Source organism: Sus scrofa, chromosome 9 (genome assembly GCF_054392235.1).
Source record: "Sus scrofa isolate SSC_HxYL_T2T_F1_AM1 chromosome 9, Sscrofa_HxYL_maternal_Yorkshire_Landrace_v2.0, whole genome shotgun sequence".
NCBI lineage: Eukaryota > Metazoa > Chordata > Mammalia > Artiodactyla > Suidae > Sus > Sus scrofa.
The window spans coordinates 26,209,091-26,226,385 of NC_139391.1; the positions used below are offsets into that span (position 1 = coordinate 26,209,091).

Consider the following 17,295-nt stretch of genomic DNA (forward strand, 5'->3'; position numbering starts at 1 on the left):
TTTCTTAAAAAAGTTTATCTTCTGTTGGAACAGAAGAGTGATTCTTAGCCTTGACTGCCAGTTAAAATCATATGTTTGGAAAGCTTTTAAATCCAATGTCCAGATAGTACTTCAGACCAATTAAATCAGAATCTCTAGGAATGGACAGATCAAGTGATTATAATGTGGAACCAAGATTGAAAATAGGTGCATTTGCATTTTGTCTCAACAGCTTTATCTCCAGCTAGGATGACTCTTGAGAACATTTTTAGCTTTAATTTTCAGAGTTTGGTTTTTTGGTTTCTTGTTTTTGTTTTTTTGTTTGTTTGTTTGTTTGTTTTTCTCTTTAATAGAATTCAGCCTTAAACAGTCAGGTAAATATAAGTTTGCAAAATTTAAAAAGTCTCTTCCTACACAATAAAGGAGCTGAGATTCAAACCTGGGTCTTTCTGTTCCCCAGCAGCCCTACATAGTTCCTCTGTAGATGGCATATGGGTCCAAAAGACGATTGGTCATGTTCTGAACTCCTTCTGATTAATTCACAATTTGTTTTCCAATTGAAAAGTCTCTTTCATATTATTAAAAGGAAAGAATTGGGTTTGAATAAGCAAGGTGTTAATGTGATAGTAAAGTGGTAATTGAGGAAGAGTAATAGCAAAGAAACAAGGATTATTGATTCAACATGTATTAATATTTCAGCCTTTCCTTGTTGTTTTCCATCAGAAGTCAGATTCTCCCTGCGAAAGCCTCCGTGCTACTCCATCACCCAAAAGTACAGCTTCTTTTAGAGCACTGAGGAGGACGAGCCTGCATTCTTCTCTTAACAACAGCCCAAATCAGCAACTTGACCCTAACTTGCCTCATGCTGCAGCACAGAGTTTTGCTATGGAGAATATTGAGGGTATGTAGAAGTTAGAAAAAAGTTAAGTAAAACTCTTTTTCTTGGTTGTTTACACTAATTTTCCTTGGAAATTGTGCCAAGCAACTCTTGTTTTGTCTCCACTCCTATCCTCACCACTGTTTATTTAAATAACTGAAGTAATATTCTCAGTAAAATGCTCAGGCTGTATTTTATTTATTATTATTTTTGCTTTTTACAGCCGTACCTGTGGCATATGGAAGTTCCCAGGCTTGGGGTCGAATCAGAGCTGTAGCTGCTGGCCTACACCACAGCCACAGCCACATGGGATCCAAACCGCATCTGCTACCTACACCACAGCTAATGGCAGTGCCAGATCCTTAACCCAGGGATTGAACCTGTATCCTCATGGATACTAGTCAGGTTTGTAACCTGCTGAGCCACAACAGGAACACCTGTATTTTATTTTGATAAAAAGTACTGCTTCATGTTCAACTTACCTACCTCACCCCTTATAGTTACCAGTTTAAGTATCCTACTAAACTTTTTATACAAACTTTACATATATATATATGAGACACATGTATGTTTTAAAATCAATATTCTGTTATGGGGAGGTCCTCGTCATAGCTAATAGCCATATTTTCATTATTAAATATTATAGGAGAAAATACATGGTGTGAGCAGTAGAGTTATTTGAAAATCAGTAACCATCCTTTAGCTTTCTATTCCTGTCTGTGTACATCAGCTGTCATTCCTAAAATTGTAAGAAGTAACCTGACTTTTATTTTTAAGGCCACATCCGTGGCATATGAAGGTTCCCCTAGGGGTCTAATTGGAGCTACAGCTGCTGGCCTACACCACAGCCACAGCAACGCAGGATCCAAGCCATGTTTGCAGCCTACACCACAGCTCACAGCAACACCAGATCCTTAACCCACTGAGTGAGGCCAGGGATCGAAGCTGCTACTTCATGGTTCCTAGTCAGGTTCATTTCCACTGTGCCATAACGGGAACTCGGTGGATGTGTTTTTTGTTTTTTGAGTTTTTTTGCTTTTTAGGGCTGCACTTGCGGCATATATAAGTTCCTAGGCTAGGGGTTGAATCAGAGCTACAGCTGCTGGCCTACGCCACAGCCACAACAACGCCAGATCCGAGCCATGTTTGCAACCCACAGCACAGTTCACGGCTGGATCCTCAACCCACTGAGCAAGGCAGGGATCAAACCCACAACCTCATGAGAAGTAACCTGACCTTATTATTTGCCATTTACTCAGAAACTGAGACTGTACCTGGGTCCAAGTTTTACAACATTTAATTATGATTAACTGATTTCTTATAGGGTCTGGACAATCTTTCCAACAGCTTGTGCCAGAGTGTTCTTCACAGGAAGGGAGCCAACATGCTAATCTACCAAGTATTTTTAGCATTGAAGCAAGAGATTCTTCTCAGGGCATGGAAAATCAGAACTACTCCTCTAAACAGAATGAAATATTACAAAACAAGCAAAAAAGTGTTCATTTCCAGCTCTCTGTAGGGAATTTGCAAAGTTCAGTCTTCAGTTCATCTGGTGATGCTCATGTTTTTCATCATTTGAATCTACAGCATAGCACTCCATGTGGTTCTACCTCTAGTGAGTGCTCAATAAAAGACCAACTAGAAGGCAGAATAGAAAGACTGGGCTTTGAAGAACTATCACAAAGAGGGGCTGATGCAATGTTACGAGGTCAAGGATTCATCAAAGATGATAAAAATGAAACCTGTGGAGTTTTAAACATAGATCCACATGTAGAAGAGACTGATTCTCAATTATGTGTAAGAACAGCAGAGATGGGAACTTCAATTCAAACACCATATGCAGTAACTGTTGAGAATGAAAAATGTCTTAAGAATTCAACTAAAGCCGGAACTCCAGGAACCACAGGAAACCTATCTCAACTGGCACAATCAGAGCTCTTTGTAAGTTCTGGGTCATTCTCATTACAGAGCTCTGTTCCAGTCTGGGTAAGTGAAGTTGCAAGAGCTTCATTAATATTCTTGAGATAGTCATCTCATAATTGGAAATCTCCAGTGAAATGAGAAAGCTAGTTTTTAAGTTGAATTTAGCTTTTCATTTCCCTTCTCCAGCTTTCTTCAAAAATGGTGGCTCAGCCTATGCTTCTGTACTGATTGACTGGCCTAGTTTCAGCTTCACTTGAACATGGCTTTTACCTTTTAGTCCTGTTTCTCTCTCACAGTTAAGAGGGCATGATTTAGATGTTCTACTTGGCAAAGAAAATATGGTCTAGCCACTGTGGCTCCACTTGGCTAAGCCCCAGAGTTCAGTTCTGTATAGCCCCCAGTCAACCTGCATTTCTGTTACCTGCCTAGACATCTTGTCTTCTCCAGTATTCCTAAAAGTGGCTTTGGGTGTCAGGGACCACCGTGGCCTTTTTACTGTTACCCTTCCTCTGTAATGTACATTCTGAATGTTTTAAGGCTATCATTTTCAAATATGAGTTTCTTATCTTTGTAGGGCACACCCCCAGCATATGGAAGGTTCCCAGGCAAGGGATTGAATTGGAACTGTAGCTGCCAGCCTACACCACAGCCTCAGCAAAGTAGGATCCGAGCTGTGTCTGCGACCTGCATACACCAAGCTCATAGCCAAACCCTTAACCACTTAGCAAAGCCAGGGATTGAACTGCATCCTCACAGATACCTGGTGTCCTTTTTAAATTTTACTGCACAGGAGACAGAATCTGGCTTTGGTATAATGGAAGAACCAGAACTCACAATGATAAGCACCAGTGACATCAGCACTGCAGAAATGGGTTTTGCAGACTTAACCCTAGAAGAGAAAGAAAATGAGGCAAAGAACTGTTTTCAGGTAAGTTTCACAGCTCTCATTAATATACCTCATGTATACAGCAACTCATAGCTGAGAATTAGGGAATGGAAAAAGATAGTTTTAGCCCCTTGATCTTTTAAGACTTGAGAGGTAGCAGATGGTCTACTGTAAGCACATCACTTTTGCCTGGATCACCATTCTAGCTTTAGAAGGTAAGTCACTAAAGAGAATCCTGCTGGGAATTTAACTCTAGTTACTAACAAGAATAGTTAGGAGACAAAGGTCACCAAAAACTTTGGCTAGCTAGGCAGGGGAAGGATTAGTAATTGAATGAACCCACTTATCTGACCAGCACTACTAGAGAAGTGGATTCATTAAACGTGGTATGAGAATAGACATCTTTTTGTCTACCAAAAGGGACTAGGGTTTGGAGTAGGATATGGAACTTTGTTGCAGTGAGGTTGAGTGGTAAAGTCTTCTTTCTTGTAATTAGGTGAGTGAATTTCTGCCTCTTCCATCAGAAAGAGAAAATTCAGATCACCCAGCTGCATCAGAACATTCTGTGAAGAAACTAACCACATCCACAGGTATGTATACTTTGATCATCTAAAATGGTGAGCCCCGTGGAGTTCCTGCTACAGCTCTGAAGTGAAAAGCATTTTTTTTTTCCCAACAGAAACCCTCTCAAAGTTTACAGCTACACCAGGGAGCTTACAAGAAGCATTTATAAAAAGAAAAAAATCCTTTATTGAGAGATCTTCACAGAGACAGAAAGAAATAAAGAACAAAATTCGTGTCTCTGTAAATTCTCAAACTAAAATAGTCAAGGAGAAACCTACAGGTATGCTCCCCAACATCAGTTGTCAAAGGGAATCTGGCATTGTGTGTTTATTAAATGACTTGTTCTCTGCTTAGGTTCATTTGTGAGTCACCTAAAGGGTGTGACTAAGGTCAGAATGTCTTTTCCTGAAGACAGAAAGACTGCACAAACCCATATGCACCAAAGAGCTCTAAGGTATCTATGTAAAAGTGAATATATGAATTTACATAGTTTTAGTTGTCGAAAACATAAATTCATATAAGTTTCTTATAGATTATACCATCAGTTACCTGAAGTGAATCATCAAAAGGAAGAGAAAGCAAAGCAAGATGCGTATGCCCAAAACAGAGCAAGGGCAAAAGAATTTCATAAGGTGAGCAGATCCCACCCCCCAAAATTTAAATTTTTCATGTCTAAGACAACACCATACCTACAACTGATAAATTTATTATTTCCTTCCACAGAAAACACTAGAGAAACTTCGAGCCAAAAATACATGCTGACTGTACAAAGTGTAAAGGTTTTTTTTTATGTGTAGCACAGACAAAATTATTTAAGTCAATAAACTTTTAAGGATTCTTTCCACTGCTTTCTCCAATGTTTGGGGTCCTTTCAATGTTTCAGTCATTATCTTCAAGGGAGCCCTAAAGAAAAGATTAGACATTAGTTAAACTCCCACATTGCCAATGAGTAGCTAATTCTGTATCTCCATCAGGAAAACATAGCACTATCAAGTGACTATTACATCCTATGGAGAATTCAATCTTTGGTCACAGCGTTAAGAGCTCCTGGATTTGGTCCCATCAGCCCTCCTTGAAATGACCTATAAAATTCTCTAGTTGTGTACATACCCTTTAAAAAGAATTTTTGCTCGGTGCATACATGAACCATTCGTCATATCAGTCCTGTATAACAGAAATATATTAGTAAGGTTTCATTTTCAGGGATGCTCTTCTAAAGCCACTCCCTGGGGAACCTGTAATGTCCATAACAGCCCCAAGCCATGTATGGGTATTATAAAAATCTAATTAGAAAAATCACATGGCTCATGTTATATGTTATATATTGGAACAGAATTGACCTAAACAATAAACATACAAGTAGTGCTAATAAAATGTTCCCAGTAGGCTGAATGCTAAACAAAGTAGCAGAAATAAGACCTAGCGGGAAATTTTTTTATGGTCATGTCCACAGCTAATGAGAAACTGCATTCTAAGAGCCTTGGTAATGACCATATACCCTGACAAATAAAATGGGAGTGGAAAAATAAAATTACTTGCCACAGTTGTTTAGTTCAGCTTTGCAAGTATCAATGAAATAATGGACTCACTTCAAAATTCCCCCACCTATGGAAAGTAAGATTTTAATGGTTACAAGGTACTACATTTTTCCAACTAGTTGAGACTGAGTTCCAAGTATCTCAGAAATGCATTTAACTCCCAAGTAGTATGTGTTAACATGACAGTTTAAAATTGCAAATGGTTGTAATAAGCATCTTTTTTTTTTTTTAAATTGTCTTTTTGCCATTTCTTGGGCCACTCCTGCAGTATATGGAGGTTCCCAGGCTAGATAGAGGTCGAATCGGAGCTATAGCCGCTGGCCTATGCCAGAGCCACAGCGGCGCAGGATCTGAGCCGCGTCTGCAACCTACACCACAGCTCACGGCAACGCTGGATTGTTAACCCACTAAGCAAGGGCAGGGACCGAACACACAACCTCATGGTTCCCAGTCAGATTCATTAACCACTGCGCCACCACGGGAACGCCCCATAATAAGCATCTTTTACTTCAGGTAACTTTTTTTTAAAACTTAGGGTCTTAACCTGTTTTAAAATAAAGCTTAATATGGAGTTCCCGTTGTGGTGCAGCGGAAACGAATCCAACGAGGAACCATGAGGTTGCGGGTTCAATCCCTGGCCTTGCTCAGTGGGTTAAGGATCTGGCATTGCTGTGAGCTATAATGTAGGTTGAAGACGTGGCCCAGATCGTGTGTTGCTGTGGCTATGGTGTAGGCCAGCAGCTGTGGCTCCAATTTGACCCATAGCCTGCTAACCTCCATATGCTGCGGGTGCGGCCCTAAAAAGAAAATAAAAATAATTTTAAAAAAGGATTGATGTTCAGAAAGGCTATTTTCATTCAGCCCATTCAGAGCAGTTGAACATGTTGCCCATCATCATAACATCACACATCAGTGGTAAACAGAAGAGCACAAAATGGCCCTTTTAACATCTAGCCCCGCCCCCCTTCATTATTTTAACATAAAAGACTCTTACCTATAACTTTTGGGATACAATTTACTCAACCAGCTCACTTTAGGTAGGGTCCTAAAAGTTAAATATAGAACACTGCTATTTTGGCAAATGGTCTGAAATATATTACTCCATCATTCCTAATGTTGAAAGGTCTTGTTATACCTAATTTTTACTTCTGAGTCTAGCAAAAAAGTAAAAATAAAAAAATGTCACAGGTGTCATTGTCACCACTGTAATAAGATTACTGTGATGGAAGCAAAACCTGTATTCTCAATGTAGCCACATTAACGATTTTTGGACACCACAGACAACAGTGCCCACTTTCATCTAGAATGAGGCTTTACAGAAATTTCTTTCAAAATTACAGATACACTGTAAAAGGCTTCTTCTGCACCTGTACTGAAGTTCTACTGTTTTGCTATGCTTTCAATCAATAAAGAAAAGACTTACTAGAAGCAACAGAAATAGAAAGCCTTACATGTTTAGGGTCAGAAGAGATGTATCTGCCTGGTTGTGAATTTTAGACACCCTGGAAAAAAAGAAAATTATTAGTTCCTACCAAAGATTGGGTTAAACAATATGAGAAACTAGGAATACTGTATCAGTAGAAATACCAGGTCTTAACTTGCACAAAGCCAAGAAAACCAACGATGCCAGATACTGAATTTATATTGCACTGTTCTTTGAACACCCAGCAGGAACAAACTGCTGAATGCAGATACCATGCAGTGCAATTATGACTGAACTGGAAAAATCCCTCCAGTTCAAGTTTGCATTGGTACTGCCTGAGAAACTTACTTCTACAAATCTCTAAAAATTTAAGTTTTTTTTAAAAAAATGATTTTTATTTTTTCCATTATAGCTGGTTTACAATGTTCTGTCAATTTCCTACTGTACAATAAGGTGACCCAGTCACACATAATTTGCTTAGACAGCAAAATAATCTGGCCTTTATTCCTGTCATTCCAATAAGAAAATACATTAACTCAATTTTTTTTCTTTTTAGGGCTGCACCCACAGCATATTTAAGTTCCCAGGCTAGGGTTAGAATCGGAGCTGTAGTTGCCAGCCTACACCATGGCCACAGCCACATGGGAAGTGAGCAGAGTCCGCGACCTATTTCACAACCAGACCCCCAACCCACTTAAGAGATGCCAGGGATCTATCATGGATAGATCCTCATGAATACTCATCAGGCTTCTTTTTCGCTTCTTTTTTGCTGTAGGAATTCCTACATTAACTCAATTTTAAACTTATAAACCTAGTCGTTATCTTGACCTTCTCTATATCATACAAACTGTTAAATCACAGAAGCAATGCAGGGGAATCAGAAACAAAGATGGTGGTTGCTCAAATTGCTTACTCCTTTAACATACCTACATATACATTATGTTAGTTTAATAAAGGCATTTTCATTCGGTAGCCCTCAACATGCAATCTCTTCCTTTTCCCCCAGTTAGGTGAAGTACAATTATTTTTGGCCAAAATCTTGGTAATTGTCTTATACCTAAATAACTAGTAATCTCAACAAGATGCTATACTCAAAATTTACAATCTTTTCAGAACTTCTGAATCCTTAATAAATTTGAACAGAAATTAAATATTCCACTTACTTCTAAACATGCATTAAGTTCAAATCACATTCACTCCTGCAGATAAAATACCAAATAAAATTATGGAGAACTTAATGTGATTAAAAACTAAAACCTAATATAAGCTCAATATCTATTTTTTAGCTATGCTCAGCTCTGTCAGAATAAGTTTTTTAGTTCATTTCTGTTATCATTCAGCAGTTGAACAGTTAGATTCATCATTTGAACTGGAAAGCTACCAAGATTACACACCGTTACCAATTAAGACTTACCTAAACTATCACACCCTACAACAGTACAGATCCTTGGGATATGCCAATACCTAAGATAAAAAAGGTTTCCCTGTTAGGTTTTTCATAGTTTATTTAGCAGCTGTCTTGTAGTTCTTCCCCACAGATCTAACATGTAGTTCTATGAGTAAAGGAAACCACAGAGTTGCTCTATGAGGCGTTTCCAACGATGTAGGTTTATAGAAAAAGCCCCATCGGGATAGACCTCAACCACTGCTTATAAGTCCACAGGAAAGAGATCATTTGAAAAGAGCTGTGATCTGCTTCAGTCTCTTGTATGAGTTCAATATTGTAGAACATTCTGGAAGATATTCAAGAAATTTAAAGAAAACTTGCCATGAACTATTTACAAGGTAAGAGATTTTTAACAACCTTAGCAATGATGGAATGCAACACCATATTTGAACCTTCTCTGCAACCTAGACCAAAGCTCACAGTAACACTGGATCCTTATCCAATGAGTTGGGCCAGGGATCAAACCCACATTCTCATAGATACTAGCTGGGTTTGCTAATGCTGAGCCACAACGCAACTTTCCAAATCTTGATTTTTATGAATACTGCAATGTGTTTTGCCTATGCACTTATTTTAATGTAATTTTTGCCTTAATTTTAAGAATACATGAGACATTTTTATTAGTTTTTTGATATGATATAGGCTATAAAAATACATAAGATAATTAACATGGCTGACCATTAAGGAATCATTGATTTAGGAAATCTTATCTCCTGTGCAGTCATGCATACATACACACTATATAGTACAGGGTAATGGGAGGTTTAAAAATGCTGTATATGCTTCAAGTGGGAATATCCAAGATTCTAACAGTCTAATTTATGTTCTGGGACCCTTTCCTGCAGGCAGTGTGAAGCTGGCACAGTATCACCATAAAGCATCTTGAGACATCATAAGCAGAAATTTATAACTGGCAAAAACACTTTTCATTAATGAGACCTGTGGACATCTTAAATTATCTGACAGTATACCACATTTAGACAAATCTGACCCACTCACCTGAAGCACAAGACATACCCATAGTCCATTCACTTGTGTTCAAGATAAAAGCCTAAAAACAAGAAGCCATCTTTGTTTCATGTCAACAAGAGCAACATCAAAACTATAGTGCTAACCTAACAATGTTGATAATTTCTCTTCTATCTTAAGCTTTAATATTTTCAATTCTATAGCCGTAGAAGGCAAGCCTTTATGTTTATCAATACCCTCTGCACCCCTCCCCTCTCCCTGCAACCACTTAAATCTGCTTTAGCCTTCATGTTCCTTCTTATCTGTATCAAAACTCATACTGAACAATGAGTTCTGGGTTGCAAAAGAGGATTTATTTTTTGCACTTGTATCTAAGTCTTTGTCCACAAATGAAACAAAAACAAACACAAGTGCTATCAAAAATGCAGAACAGGAGTTCCCATCGTGGCGCAGTGGTTGGCGAATCCGACTAGGAACCATGAGGTTGCAGGATCGGTCCCTGCGCTTGCTCAGTGGGTTAACGACCCGACGTTGCCGTGAGCTGTGGTGTAGGTGAGCTGTGGTGTAGGTCATAGACACGGCTCGGATCCTGCGTTGCTGTGGCTCTGGCGTAGGCTGGCAGCTACAGCTCCGATTAGACCCCTAGCCTGGGAACCTCCATATGCCGCAGGAGCGGCCCAAGAAATAGCAAAAAGACCAAAAAAAAAAAGCAGAACAGAGAGCAGCATAATCTTCAACATACTGTATAATGAAAATGGCAGCTGAAGTATTAAAGTTAGGAAAGGAATCTTACTAAGTTATTACAGTACTATGCATCACACTAAATTTGAACAAAACAAAAACAAGGCTTTCAGGTACCCTGAGGGTGGCTGGTTGTCAATCAGTAATTATTGCAAACAAGATATTCTTTTCAGGGTTATTAATGTTATTTCCTTGATTCAATACTCAAATGACGCCTTTAAGTTCACTTACCCAAAAATAAATCACCATAGGCCAAAACAGGACTTTATTATTTATTATTAAGCAAGTGATTATTTCCTACAAATATAGTCTCACTGTAGTTTCCTAAAAGTTACTACTTCAGGAGTGGCACAACTTTGTTCAAAGTTTTTATTTTCTTACAAGGTTCTTTATCATTAGGCTGGCAATATACATTCTCATTTTTCATTTTTACTTCCTATAAAAAGTTGCCTTTTCTTGATTCTGTTTACCTTGTCAGGAATTCACATTCCTATTTCCTTTTCAAGGCATTCTGTCCTCTGTCCACTGTTTTGTTTTTTGGATTTTGATGCTTTCTTTTTAGGCAAAGCAGCTTCTTCGGTATACTCCTCTTGTTTCAAATACACATTCTTCTTCTTTGGTAATTCAGAACTTATTATGAAATAATTATTCTCCTGCATAAAACATCAAGCAATAATTCAATCTTTACTTCGGTTTTTAAATTATACATAAAAACCGAATGCCAGAATACTTAAAATAACCTGGAAACTACATCTGGATATTAAAAATCCAAATTAACTCCTGCTGATTTGATTTACTAGTAGCAATACCACATATTAAAACTCACAATAGGTTTGAAAAATCCTTATTCTGTTATCCATAAAACCCTTGTTTTTATTTATTTCCTGCACCAAAAGCATTGAGCCTTTCAAAAGCTAGACAGTAACGCTCCAAGATAAAATTCTCCTTTATCAACTGCCGTTCTCCCAAAAGGACATGAGGTAATGTCACTTACCACTAATTTAATATCACATTCATCATGTTCAAGATTTGTTGCATTTTCCTCCTCTGCTCTGTAATATTAAAAACATAATCACTCAGATGACAAAATCTTCTATAACCCAAGTATGCTGTCGTGATATACAACTGAAATGTCATTATCAGTCAAGAAGAAAATCACGTCTAACACGCCCAAATGGAATACAAAGCTCACAGCGACTGTGATGACCCAAATGGCATGTTTTATCTGTGCTCACATCACTATTATCAAAAATTTATGATAGCACAATATGGACAAATTAACATTAAAATTTAAAGACATTTAACTTTACAACCTATGTTCCAAATTATTCCCATGATTGCACTTACGTTAACTCTTCAATAGGAGAGATAGATCCATCATCATCCAAGTATTTGTACCTACGACTATCAAGGTCTTCTCTTTCTAAATCTTCACCAACATTCATTTGTTTCAAGGATTCTTTGAGGTGGTATTCATACTTCAATTTTTCAAGGTAGTTAAAAAATCCTCTTGCCACTGCTTGCTACGTACCAAAAACACCATTATTTTATAAGTCAGACTTAAAATATTAAGATTCTTCCACAACTCAGCGCCAAGATGACAAGGATCCTCTTACCAAGAACTATGCAGTCACTTTAACTACTGTGCCACACATAGACCACATTATCAAATGCTGAATGTAAAAGCAAACTGTTCTACCAAGCAAGTTATCAAAGTTGGTACCAAGAGAAGTGCAAAACTTTTATTGTTTGGGCCTTATAAATATATTTTTAAATAGAGAGAAATGTTTAATCACCTTAAAACACAAAAGGTTAATGAGCATCAGTCTTTTCAGCTATCAGATGCCAGAACAGAGGCCTACAAATTTTGCAATCTTCCACACCCAACTTTTTTTGGGCTGCACCAGTGGCATATGGAAGTTCCTGGGCCAGGGACCAAATCCCACCCCCACCTGCCACAGAGAAGCGCTCAATCACCAATCCACTATGCTATAGTGGGAACTCCAAATTATGCAGTCACTTAACTTAAATATCGAAAGCCTACTGCTAAGTATTGGAGCATCTGTCAGGTAATTCTGTTAGAAATTGAGTGTCTTGGGGTTCCCAGCATGGCTTATGGTAATGAACTCGACTAGTATCCATGAGGATGTGTATTTGATACCTGGCCTCACTCAGTGAGTTAAGGATCTGACCGGCTGTGGTGTAGGTCAGACACGTTTCTGATCCTGCGTTGCTGTGACTGTGGCTAGGCCAACTGCAGCCCCAATTCAACCCCTAGCCTGGCAACTTTCATGTGCCACATGTAGCCCTAAAAAGCCTAAAATAAAATAAAATAAAAAATTGATTAAGTCTGTAAGAAAAAGAAACCTACTAAAGCCACTGAAAGGCACGTTACTGTAAAACAACTGGGCATCATTTAGAGTTCCTCTTATGGCTCAGCGGTAACAAAACAGACCAGTATACTTGAAGACACAACACAGGTTCTATCTCTAGCCTTGCTCAGTGAATTATGGATCTGGCATTGCCGTGAGCTGTCCAGACATGGTACAGATCCCACATTGCTGTGGCTGTGGGGGTAGGTCAGCAGCTGCAGCTCCAATTCAACCCCTAGCCTGGGAAATTCCATGTGCTACAGGTGTGGCCCTAAAAAGAAAAAAAAGGTAGGGTATCATTTGAGTTTTAGGGATAGGATGGATGATGTGTTTCAAGACCTGGTTAAAATCAAGGTATTAAAACAGCCTTGGAGTTCCTGTCGTGACTCAGAGGAAACAAATGTGAGTAGCATCCATGAGGAAGCATTCAATCCCTGGCCTAGCTCAGCAGGTTAAGGATCAGGCATTGCCATGAGCTGTGGTGTAGGCTGCAGATGCAGCTTGGATCTGGCATTGCTGTGGCTGGGGCGTAGGCCAGTGGCTACAGCTCAATTCAACCCCTAGCCTGGATACCTCCATATGCCATGGGTGTGGCCCTAAAAAGACAAAAAGACAAAAACAAAACAAACAAAAAAATCCAAAAAAACAGCCTTGAAGCACTTCACATTCAGTATATTCAACTAACATACCAGTGAAGGTTCCACCCAGAAGCATAAGTGAACTTAATTGGCAGTATAGCCAAATATAGAAAAGTATCATCAAAGTTACAGATTCTATGTCCCAGGTTTATCCAAACAACTCATTTCAGACATTTTAAACTATGTTATCAGCATATATGAAATGACAACTCACCTCAAAGGTTAAAATTTTTCTCCAAGGTAATGGTTTTCTTCCATTTTCTGCTTCTAAAAATGGGAAACCAGGCCCTTTGTCTTTAAATTTTATCTTATTTATTTGTGAGACTCTAGTGTTTTTCCTTCCTTTTGGTCTTCCCCTTGATCTTCCAGTTGGCTTGTATTTCTTCTTCTTCTTCTTCTTCTTACGTTTCTTTCTTTTGAATCTTTCAAAAATAGCTTTTAAAGTCAATGGTCTTGGTTCTATAGATGAGTCACTAGATGAATCTTCTGTATCAATACTTACAGGTGAGTAAATATATTTTCTAATAGGGTTTCTTTGCCTCTGTTTAGGTGGATTAGGTGGATTAGGAACACACTGAGTTTTAAATAAGCTGCTTCCAGAGGAAGAGCTGTCACTAGGGGAAAAAAAAAAAAGGAAAAGATTTTTTTGGGGTTGTACCTGCAGCATGCACAAAAGTTCCAGTGCCAAGGACCAGATCTTTACCTGCTAAGATAAGGGAACACCGGGGAACTCCCCCCCTCAAAAGGGCGGGGGGGAATTGCACTCATATATTACCAATGCTTATTATGAGTATTTTTACAAATCAAAGCAGGAAAACATGCTCCAGATGAAAAAATGGTCTCAGTAGCAGCCAACCACTTAATTCTGACCACTCTACCTCAAATGGCCCATGCCATGTGGCATAATGCCAAGCACTTACCAAAAAATGATCTTCTAAGTTCCAAAGGCAGCCTTGTTGACTGCTAGAGCCTCCACTAAATAAGACAAAGTCTCCTCTAAGTAAAAAGAGTAGCCCTAGTAGATACCTGATGTGAATATACTAGAAATGCTGATTTGATTTCCCAGTGAGATCAATGGATTAGGTAACTGGTTATCTCCATCATACATAAACCAGCATCCTTAATAATGTGAAATATCAGAATATCCATTCTCTTGTTACACAACAGAATGATTTAGTCAGGAAAATACCAATTTGGCCCAGAGAATACACTCCTGATTTGATTCCCTGGGTTACAAACACGTCCCACTATTCCAAAGTAGTTAAAGCGAAAGTCTGTGGAAACTGGGTTTTCCTTTTTTTCCAATTCTTAAAAATTACCTTACAAACTATTCATTATCTACAATGATGCATGCTATCACAGCAATTCCAATACAGTAAACATTATCACCTAGTCTGTTCCCAGGAAAACCTGGTGGTAGTTAACTGAGAAATAAAAACACTGCCTGCTCTGTCAGTAAGCAAAGGATGTCAGTCATCAGTGATTTCAGCCACCTCCGATGGTGAGCTGGTGAGCCCTGAGCGAACACAGGCAAGAAACACCTGCCAGCCAGCAGCCACACCATATAGTGAGCCCTGAGGAAACTCAGGATGGAAAAACAGGGGATACTGGCTAGAGACAGCTGAGGTGCACATCAAAGACGTTATTTCAGTGAACCCAGACCTTGGCATCTTCTCATACAAAGACATGTGCTGAATTCCTTAACTTGAGGTTATCTGCCCTTCGTTACAGGACCCTCCCCTTGTCACCCTGAAAGAGTTCTCTCTGGGTTACTTGAGATGCTGCCTCCTAGACTTAAATCCTCATTTTGCCCCAAATAAAACTTAACTCACAGTTGTGCATATTTTTTATGTAGACATTTTTTAGAAAAACACTTACCTTTGATTCTCAATTTCCAAAGCTGAATCAGAAACTGTTGTACAATTGTGAGAATCCATCTTGATATATATTCTCCAAGCTCCTCTCAAAATTGTCACTTGTCCTTTGCTTTAAACAGACTTCTGACCATATGAAATCTGGTAGATGTGATGTAGTTTCCCTGAACAAATAAATGCCAACAAAACAGCTAGGATCAGAGTAATGCAGATATTGATGTAGTCAATTACGAAAATTAAGACAAAAATGAATGTAAGGCCTTTAATATTCTCATGTACAACTGTCTAATTCTAACATCTAAAGATTTAATTCATGGGTTCTTTCAGTTGTGCCTACTTAATCCATCCTATAGAACAAGATTCCAGATTTCCTACAGGAGTGTCAAACTTCTTTTCCCCAACAGTAAAAATGTAATTTTTACCCTTAGCCATACAGTCATGTAGTTACAAATAGTAATGTTCAATTAATGGCCAAAAAGCCATTTGCCAACAGTGGTGGGAACCAAGAAATCTCTTGCATAACAAAGATTAAGTCCCACAAAGGCAGCCTTTGGCCTCAGTATACCCAGAAAAATTATTTGGACTTACCTAAACCTAACCTTCAGGTCTGCAATTTTCATTTATGGCCTCTTTCCCTCACTAGATTTTAAGTTACTGTGAAACCCCTTCCTTGATCTTTGCTACTATGGGTGTTAACCCAAAGTTCTGAATTCTCACACTTTTCAATGTACAGACTACAATAAATGGTGCCCTTTGTCTCCTTTAAAAAAAAATCTCCTTGGAAGATTTTACAGTAGTTTGGGAAAAGTATTAAAGATGTCTTATTTTGTTCTGTTTCATTTCCTTATGAGGATGTCATCATTCTTCATTTTTTTGTGGTGTTCTTAGTCTAACATTCTTAGTAATGACACATGAGTAATGATGAAAGAAATCCTTCAGCAGCAGTATTTGAAATCTAAGAAATCAATAAGATCACCTAGATCTTAAATTCACAATGTCTCATGGACTCGTGTGATAATTTCATAGTGTTTTATTGCAGTTTTCAAAACTGCGTTAACCTAAGAAATAAATCATGAAAACAGCCTAAAAAAGAAATTCAACAAAAACTGGATCCAATGGCAATGATGGAATACCTGACATTAAGTTTAAAATAATTACAGAGCACACTATCAAAATTAAGTAAGCTTAACTCAAAAATGTTTTTCAAGAGTTTCTATTGTGGCTCAGTGGGTTAAGGACGGGACGCTGTCTCCGTGAGGATGCGGGTTCAATCCCTGGCCTCACTCAACGATCCCGCGTTGCTGCAAGCTGCTTGGGTCACAGATCCAAATCGGATTCTGCATGGCTGTAGTGTAGGCCGGCAGCTGTAGCTCCGGTTCAACCTCTAGCCTGGGAACTTCCATATATGCTGCGGGTGTGGGGATAAAAATAAGAAAAAAAAACTTTCGGGAACTAGAAAGCATTCCTATCGCTTCCTGTTCCGGGATTCTGCAACAAGGGGCCACGGAGCCAGGCAGTGCTCTTTAGCAGCTTTAACAAAATCCCTTCAACTCTTACTTAGTGCGACCTTGGGGCGAATGTCTCCAGAAGTGCCTAACCTCGTGCAAGGAAAATGGCGTCGGTAACGGTTACCTCGCACTTAACCACCACTAATTGAGAAAACGTGCACTCGTCTTCAATACACTTGCACTTCAACACCCACAACTCCGATAACGGCCCACGCGCTTAGCCTGTACCTGGGAGTCCTGCCGCCCAGAGCAGAGCCCACAATCACCGCGAGCCCTCCGCTCCCGCTGAGCCGCGCAGGCGTCCCGGGAAAAGTGAAAAGCGCCAGGCCCTCCCCCTCCTTCGCCCACAAGGCCCCGGCGCCCAAGTCCTCTTTCCTATCCGTCCAGACCGCGGACGGCTTATACCAACCTGTGCCCGCTCTGCGCACGGGTCTCCGTTGGCGTCCTCGGTTGCAGCCCCGGCCTCAGAAATCCGCGTTGGGCGCGCAGGCCCAGAAAACACCCAACCTCCACAAACGCGCGGAAGAAAAGGCTGGGCTAGTCCCGCGTCCCAGCT

The 17,295-nt window shown here is 39.3% G+C and overlaps 2 protein-coding genes and 8 non-coding genes across 108 annotated transcripts in view; 1 reads left to right on the forward strand and 9 right to left on the reverse strand.

Annotated features, from left to right (window-relative positions):
* CEP295 (centrosomal protein 295) overlaps positions 1–5,073 on the forward strand; it is a 52,140-nt gene extending 47,067 nt beyond the window's left edge. For 34 of the 50 annotated variants that reach the window (XR_014814959.1, XR_014814948.1, XR_014814949.1 and 31 more), the window contains 8 exons: positions 703–880; positions 2,181–2,842; positions 3,570–3,707; positions 4,162–4,255; positions 4,345–4,509; positions 4,584–4,683; positions 4,762–4,861; positions 4,953–5,073. Coding sequence is in view for 36 of the 50 variants with exons in the window: in XM_084975677.1 (XP_084831803.1) it covers positions 703–880; positions 2,181–2,842; positions 3,570–3,707; positions 4,162–4,255; positions 4,345–4,509; positions 4,584–4,683; positions 4,762–4,861; positions 4,953–4,991 (1,476 nt within the window). In the remaining 14 variants the exon portion in view is untranslated. Of the gene's footprint in view, positions 1–678; positions 881–2,180; positions 2,843–3,569; positions 3,708–4,161; positions 4,256–4,344; positions 4,510–4,583; positions 4,684–4,761; positions 4,862–4,952 lie in introns of those variants that run through there. The other 16 variants (XM_084975675.1, XM_084975679.1, XM_084975682.1 and 13 more) reach the window with 3 other exon arrangements.
* On the reverse strand, positions 4,916–17,270 carry TAF1D (TATA-box binding protein associated factor, RNA polymerase I subunit D). 50 transcript variants are annotated; one of them, XR_014814976.1, is made up of 14 exons: positions 17,149–17,270; positions 15,236–15,395; positions 13,572–13,971; positions 11,695–11,870; positions 11,342–11,399; positions 10,818–11,000; positions 9,637–9,688; positions 8,605–8,654; positions 8,354–8,389; positions 7,219–7,269; positions 6,762–6,812; positions 5,769–5,834; positions 5,340–5,393; positions 4,916–5,132 (listed from the first exon to the last, which is right to left on the reverse strand). XR_014814976.1 is itself a non-coding variant. In XM_084975718.1 (6 exons), exons 2-6 carry the CDS (start codon positions 15,292–15,294, stop codon positions 10,830–10,832), a joined length of 864 nt encoding a protein of 287 aa, XP_084831844.1. In that variant the 5' UTR covers positions 15,295–15,395; positions 17,149–17,270; the 3' UTR covers positions 10,598–10,829. The 50 variants fall into 50 exon arrangements, 1 of the variants encoding a protein (XP_084831844.1); XR_014814981.1 differs by having other exon boundaries at positions 5,765–5,834; XR_014814982.1 differs by lacking the exon at positions 8,605–8,654.
* On the reverse strand, positions 5,187–5,313 carry LOC146399798 (small nucleolar RNA SNORA25). The gene has a single exon (XR_014816965.1). It is a non-coding gene; the product is annotated as a small nucleolar RNA SNORA25 (small nucleolar RNA).
* On the reverse strand, positions 5,601–5,722 carry LOC146399799 (small nucleolar RNA SNORA32). The gene has a single exon (XR_014816958.1). It is a non-coding gene; the product is annotated as a small nucleolar RNA SNORA32 (small nucleolar RNA).
* LOC146399800 (small nucleolar RNA Z40) lies at positions 6,600–6,672 on the reverse strand. Its single transcript, XR_014816959.1, has one exon. It is a non-coding gene; the product is annotated as a small nucleolar RNA Z40 (small nucleolar RNA).
* LOC146399801 (small nucleolar RNA SNORA1) lies at positions 6,945–7,080 on the reverse strand. The gene has a single exon (XR_014816961.1). It is a non-coding gene; the product is annotated as a small nucleolar RNA SNORA1 (small nucleolar RNA).
* On the reverse strand, positions 7,335–7,473 carry LOC146399802 (small nucleolar RNA SNORA8). The gene has a single exon (XR_014816964.1). It is a non-coding gene; the product is annotated as a small nucleolar RNA SNORA8 (small nucleolar RNA).
* Positions 8,487–8,560, reverse strand: LOC146399803 (small nucleolar RNA SNORD5). Its single transcript, XR_014816966.1, has one exon. It is a non-coding gene; the product is annotated as a small nucleolar RNA SNORD5 (small nucleolar RNA).
* Positions 8,703–8,833, reverse strand: LOC146399804 (small nucleolar RNA SNORA18). The gene has a single exon (XR_014816962.1). It is a non-coding gene; the product is annotated as a small nucleolar RNA SNORA18 (small nucleolar RNA).
* LOC146399805 (small nucleolar RNA SNORA40) lies at positions 9,894–10,021 on the reverse strand. Its single transcript, XR_014816972.1, has one exon. It is a non-coding gene; the product is annotated as a small nucleolar RNA SNORA40 (small nucleolar RNA).
* Positions 17,271–17,295: the final 25 nt, after the last annotated feature.